A 6,227-nucleotide genomic window follows, 5' to 3' on the forward strand; every position below is an offset into this window, starting at 1 on the left:
CATGGTGTCATGACACCCTCCCGTGGTCTCACGGCTGGGCTGATGCAGGTGCCCGGGCCTCTCGCCGGTGGGGATGAGCAGGTCCTGGGACTTCGTTCTGGTTTGATTCTGCAGCAGCTCAGGGAAACAGTTTATCCGTACAGCTCTTCAGCACCCACTGTCTTATGCTCTGCATCAGGAGTGGGTAGTGAGGAAACATTGACAAAAACATGAAGAAAGTTCTTCCTGTTGTTGTCCACTAGTGAGATGACTCCACTGCAGAGCTGACCAAGAGAGGGGTTAAGTATAATAAAGGAGCACACATGTTTTGGTCATGTTGGGAGAGAGAGTTTCTTGGAAGTTATCTTGGAAGAGGTCATGTCTGAATTGGGCTTTGAAACACACAGAGGCCGTCCTGGAGGAGGGAGATTGGGTAAACAGGGAAGGGGCCTCCTGCCAGAAGATGTCAGGTCCAGAGCAGTGTGGGCCAGCCATATGCACTGGCTTCCACTGGCACCTGGCGCCATGATGAAAAATAAACAGGCATGGAGGTGTGCTTGCAGTGTGGTTAGGAGACAAGACCAGCATCAGGAATCAATGAGTGACCTCACTCAGCGGTCACTGAGGTGCCAGAGGAGGCACTGCTGTGAGGAGGCTGTCAGAGCAGAGAGAAGAATAGAGCTGGATGGGACCTTGTGGATCGCCCCGGGCAGTTCGTTTCCTTGAGTCACCGAGTCCTTTAAGAATCATTGGAAGCTATTGACTCTTCTCAGAGGAAATGTATGTCTGTACCTATACACTAAGTTTTTTTTTTTAATTGAGCTATAATTCACATACTATAAAATACACCATTTGAAACTGTACAATGCAGTGCTTTTTAGTATATTCACAAGGTTATACAACCATCATTACTATCTAATTCCAGGACATTTTCATCACCCCAGAAAGAAACTTCACACCCTTTCATAGATAGTCATTCCGCATTCTCCCCTCTTTCCAGCCCTGGCAACTGCTCATCTACTTTCTGTCTCTGTGGATTTGCCTATTCTGGACATTTTATGTAATTAGAATCATATACTACGTGGCCTCTTGTGTCTGGCATCTTTCACTCATGATACTGTTTTCAAGGTTTATCCATGTTGTACTATGTATTAGTACTTCATTCTTTCCATGAATGGATTTTCCATTCAGTTCTTCCATTGTATGGATATACCACATTTTGTTTGTCCATTCATCAGTTGATGCACGTTTAGGTCCTCTCCACTTTTTGTCTATTATGAATAATGCTGCTGTGAACATTTATGTACAAGTTTATGCACTAAAATTTGCAGAGCATTTCAGGAGGTTCACAGAACCCCTGAAACCCATCTCTTGATTTCTCAATCTAGGAAAACCTTGTTTTACGAAGAGGCAGGAATTCATGAGGGAATGGACTCCTCACATTGGAGTCCATTAAATATGTCCAGTTTTTTTTGTATATCAATTACATCGCAATAAAGCTATTATAAAAATAAAATAATTTATAAAAAGATGGAATGGAGAAGACAGGAAGGCTATCAATAATATATTACTATTTATTGAGCAACTCTAAGCTAAGCACTTTACATCCCCATTTACTTAATCCTAAACAGCCCTGTGACACAATGTTATTTATTATCCCCATATTACAGACGAGAAAACTGAGGCTCAGAGAAGCCATGCCAGGTTTCTTGGAGAAGTCAGGGTTTAAGCTAAGCCTTGACTGCCAAGCAGTGAAAGGCAACTACACATCCCATCTCCTCTCGACCCCCATCAAAGCCCCTATTTCCTTACATTTATTTTTGAGTGGAGTACTAATGCCCGTCTGCTAACGAGGCATCCATTTTGCTAGGCCCAGAACTGGCCCAGTGCACAGTGGGCATCGTGGGCTGCTGTACGATGACCCTTCCCCAGAGTGACCCATGGTTGAAGGACCTGCCTCCTGCGCTTCCCCTTCGGGGACGGAGGGGCTGAGCCTCCAGCCCAGCCAGTGTGCACATCTGGCTGTGGTAATAATAGCGCAGGGGTGCCGAGGGCATCTCCAGAACAGCTGGACTTCTGGAGCCGTTGCCCTCAGCGTGAGGTTCCTCTGCGTGCCCTGCCCAGCAGGGAGGTCCCGGGGTCAGGCTAAGGGTGGCATGAGGTCAGGGGCCCTGCTGCCGTCCGAAGCCCAGCGTCAGCCGCCATGCTCTGCTTTGTCTCCCAGCCTGTGGACAACCAGCAAGCCCTGGTGCGCAGGGAGTCCCTGGTCAACCTGGAGAACTTCAAGAAGCAGTATGTCCGCAGGCGGTGGAAGGTGGGTCAGGGCTTAGGGGTGGGGGCGGGGGCCAGGTGGGCCCCTGGTTCCCTCCGGGGTCTCGGTGCACATCCTCACCTGGCGGTTCCTCTCCTCCCCCTCCCTCAGCTCTCCTTCAGCATCGTCTCCTTGTGTAACCACCTCACCCGCTCCCTGATGAAGAAGGTGCAGCTCAGGCAGAATGAGGACTTGGTGGGTAAATGCAATGCCCTCTGATTGGGTGGAACTCTGGGTGTGGCCTGGAGCTGGGGGGAAGGGGGCGGGGAGAGGAGGTGGGGCTGAACTGTTTCTGGCAGGCTCTGCACAGTGATCTGTGTTCGGGGGGTACCACTGGGGTAGTGCTGGGAGGGGGCGCTCCAAGGGGGCAGCATGAGCCTCTGGAGGACCTCGAATCCTTTCCTGGTGGGCTTTCGAAGGGACTGCTGTTGCCACTCCACAGCCCCAGCCTTCCCCTGAGGACCTGTAGCCTGCCAGGGACCGTGGGAACAGTGGACAATGAGACTGCCGGGGGCAATCCAAAATCAATTCCTGACGATCCAAGGATCTGCTTTAGAATGAAAGCTTTACATTCATTTGCCGATTTTTCCCATTTCTGTTTTGCTTTAGTTTGTCAATAATAATAAAAACAATAATATTTAGATGATATCTTATATTTGATTAGCTTGTTGCAGTTTTACGTACATCTAAAATGAGAGACTTACAAAATAATATAGTAGTCAAGAGCATGGCCTCTGGAGCCAGACTGCTAGGATTCAACTCTTCCACTTACTGTGAGACCTTGAGGAAATTACTTAACCTCTCTGTGCCAAAATGTCATCATTTGTAAAATGGGGTTAACAATAGGTCCTACCTCACAGGGTAGTCATGAGGATTAAATGATGACATATTCTCAGAGCCTGGCATTTTAAGTGCTCAATACTTATTAGCAGCTATTATTGTTGTTTAAAATCCTCTGGTAGACTGTAAAATGCAGTGCTGGTGCTACGAAATGCAGTGTTAGTATTGCAGCTGGTCGAGGTTCCCTGACAGACCCTCCCCACTGCTCACCGAGTGTGGTGAGGGCCCCAGGAGGGTCTAGGATGACACAGGTCAGGACAGAAGGTGACTGCCTGCTCAGGGAGAGGCTGGAAGGCGGCAGCCTGAGGTGAATGGGCCGTCAGCCCTGGGCAGCCTCAGGGCGCACAGCACTTAGGCTGCATTGCAGGACCTGGCACAGCCCCTGTGCTCCCTGCCACCAGCCTGAGCCCTTCTTGATTCTCACTCTTGTCCGGAACTTGAGGATTTATGGCTCCAGAGACCCAAAACAACCGCGTGGCTTTGGCCAAGCCATGTCCCTTCTCTGGCTGCCTTCCTCATCTGCTGTAAAAGGGGACTGGACTTGCTCCCTCTGAAAATCCCTGTTAATCACAGGCAAACTGTTCTCCAGCTGTCTTTTGTATTGTATGGCCCTGACTCATGCTCAAAAGTTTCTATTCAGCAGAGCTCGAGTTATTTTTATTGTTATAGCCGGGCTTGGTCCAGGATGTATTTGGCTAAAGTTGATCTTGACCTTGGATTGCCAGCTGGCTCAGGCCAGGGGAAGGAAAGAGGGCCCTGGGTAGGCACATGGCTGACAGCGGGCATGCCTTTCAGGCCGAGTTGCCCTGATACAGTGCTGGCCATTGGGAAAGAGGAACAGAGAGTAATTGAAAAGCGTATAAAACTCTTTCCTAATTTTTGTCCTTGTGCAGACATTTAAAATAGTCCTCTTTTTTACTCAAACAGTCAGCACCTGATATCAGCTCGATGGCTCACCCTACACGTGGAAAAGGAATGAGTCCCAGGGGACTTCCCTGGTGGTCCCGTGGTTAAGACTCTGGGCTTCCGCTGCAGGGGGCCAGGGTTCGATCCCTGATCAGGGAATTAAGATCCCTGCGTGCTGCATGGCGTGGCCAAAGAATTAAAAAAAAGAAAAAGGAATGGGTTCCAGACATCTATTATTCAGTTTTCCAAAAGGCATTTTCCTTAAAAAAGAAAAGAAAAGATACGTCCTTTTGTTTAGGAAGCATTAAAATTGAACATCTGACAATAGATTTTTTTTTATGACTTGCATTGTCTTTCTGAATTAGGACTTTGTTTAATAGTTTTAATAATTTAATTAGATGCATGTGTCGTGAATGAAAAAGGCACGGTGACCACCAGGTTGGCTGCTCCACGCTGGCTTAGCCATGTAGGAGCTGATGGACTGCACTTTACTCTTTTTCTCTTTCATAAAAATGGAGCACGGAAGCCATTTCCCTGGAAAGACTACATGGCAGGGCTGGCTAAAGGCGCAGCTTAAGCCAGTCAAAGAAGAGCGGGGAGGGGAGGTGGCCGTCGGAGTCTGGGGAGATCCCTGTGGCTATCCCTCCCCCGTTCTCTCTAGGCTGAGTTCAGGAGACCCACCAGCCCACAGACCAACTATCCAAGTGGTCTTGATTATGTGGCAGCCACAAAGGACACCGGATATAATTTTCATTATTATTATAATTTGGCCTCTTCTGGTACCTGATTTTCCCTAGATGCTCTGCTCTGCCTGTATTCCTTCCTCCTGGGAAGGCGGCCTCAAGGCAGTTGGTCTGGCCCCATTTCAGGTCCCTCCCCACCCCCATCCCACCCACCCCTGGTGTCTGGACAGAGCAACAGGCTTCCCCTCAATGTCCATCTCCCTGGTTTACAGGCCCGTGACCCAGGTGTATCAGCTCAGGTTACCCAGCACAACCCCATTCCTGGCACCTTCTGACCCTCTTGCCCTGGGTCTCTCTTTTTTTCTGTCTTCCAGAGGAATTGTGAGAGTGACACAGAGGAGGACATCGCCAAAAGGAAAGCCCTCCACCCCCGGAGGAGGAGCAGTACCTCCTAACTGGCCAGGCTCAAGGTGGCCACCAGGGAGGCCTGGGCCCCGCAGGGCTCCTTTCTATGCAGACTCTTGGACCCCGCTTGTCGCCAGCACCCAGGCATTCCGCATCCCTGAGCACTTTGCAAGAGAGATGGGCATGCAGGATTCAGAAGCATTTGCAGGGGAGCCAGGAGACCCTGGGAGCTGTGGCTGTCACCTCCTGGGAATGCAGGAGACTCCAGCATTCCCAAAGCTCTTAATTCTCCACAAAATGGGCTTTCACCTGCTGCCAACCTCAGAACCTGGGATGGGGATGTGGACCTAAGAAAATTATGCAAATGACCATCATCATCATGGGTGAAGGTCAGATTCAGGCAGCGTTCCTCACAGGATGAGGGAGTTCAGAACCAGCCTGGTCAAAACTGACACCAGGAAGACAGAGGCCTCCCCCATGGGAACAAGATAAGAAGTGAAATGAATCTTGGGGTGTGAGGGACCAATCCTGTGACCTCCCAGAACCCACGTGGAGTCCACGTGTCATGCTGGCCAACATATCAGACCTTCTAAAGCAGCCCATTTTCAGCCCACTGTGTTGTAATTTTTTTCACTTTTATTAAACTTCTGGTTTACCTGATGCTCGGCTCCTTTTAGGACTCTCCCGATCTGATTTTCTTTAGCTCAGGTCTATGACTGTCGGGGAGCACCTGGGGTGCTGAGTGGATAGCACCTCCGAGGGTCATACTGAACCACCCGCTCTGGACTGCAGGGTGCCTACCTTCTACATCCTTCCCTAAAGGAGTGCAGCCCAAGAAAATCAGCCCAGATACCAGCATATAATGCCTGTGCTCCCTCCGCTACGACGACAGTCACCCCTGCTGGTGTGGACTGAGTTGTGTCTCCCAACCTCTGATACCACTGAGTATTTGGAGACAGGTCTTCAAAGAGGTCATTAAGGTAAAATGAGGTCACTGAGGTAGACCCTAATCCAATAGGACTGGTGTCCTTATAAGAAGAGAGATCAGGACGCACAGGACCATATGAAGAGACAGTGAGAAAGCGACCATCTACAAGCTAAAG

General features: G+C 49.6%; 1 protein-coding gene across 1 annotated transcript in view; it reads left to right on the forward strand.

Annotated features, from left to right (window-relative positions):
• Nucleotides 1–5,314, forward strand: part of DAPK2 (death associated protein kinase 2) — a 119,163-nt gene extending 113,849 nt beyond the window's left edge. The window contains exons 10-12 of the mRNA XM_060002904.2: nt 2,204–2,293; nt 2,402–2,485; nt 5,094–5,314. Coding sequence (XP_059858887.2) covers nt 2,204–2,293; nt 2,402–2,485; nt 5,094–5,174 — 255 coding nt within the window. The 3' untranslated portion in view covers nt 5,175–5,314. The remainder of the gene's footprint in view (nt 1–2,203; nt 2,294–2,401; nt 2,486–5,093) is intronic.
• Nucleotides 5,315–6,227: the final 913 nt, after the last annotated feature.

Source organism: Delphinus delphis, chromosome 2, assembly GCF_949987515.2.
Source record: "Delphinus delphis chromosome 2, mDelDel1.2, whole genome shotgun sequence".
In the NCBI taxonomy this organism is placed as follows: Eukaryota; Metazoa; Chordata; class Mammalia; order Artiodactyla; family Delphinidae; genus Delphinus; species Delphinus delphis.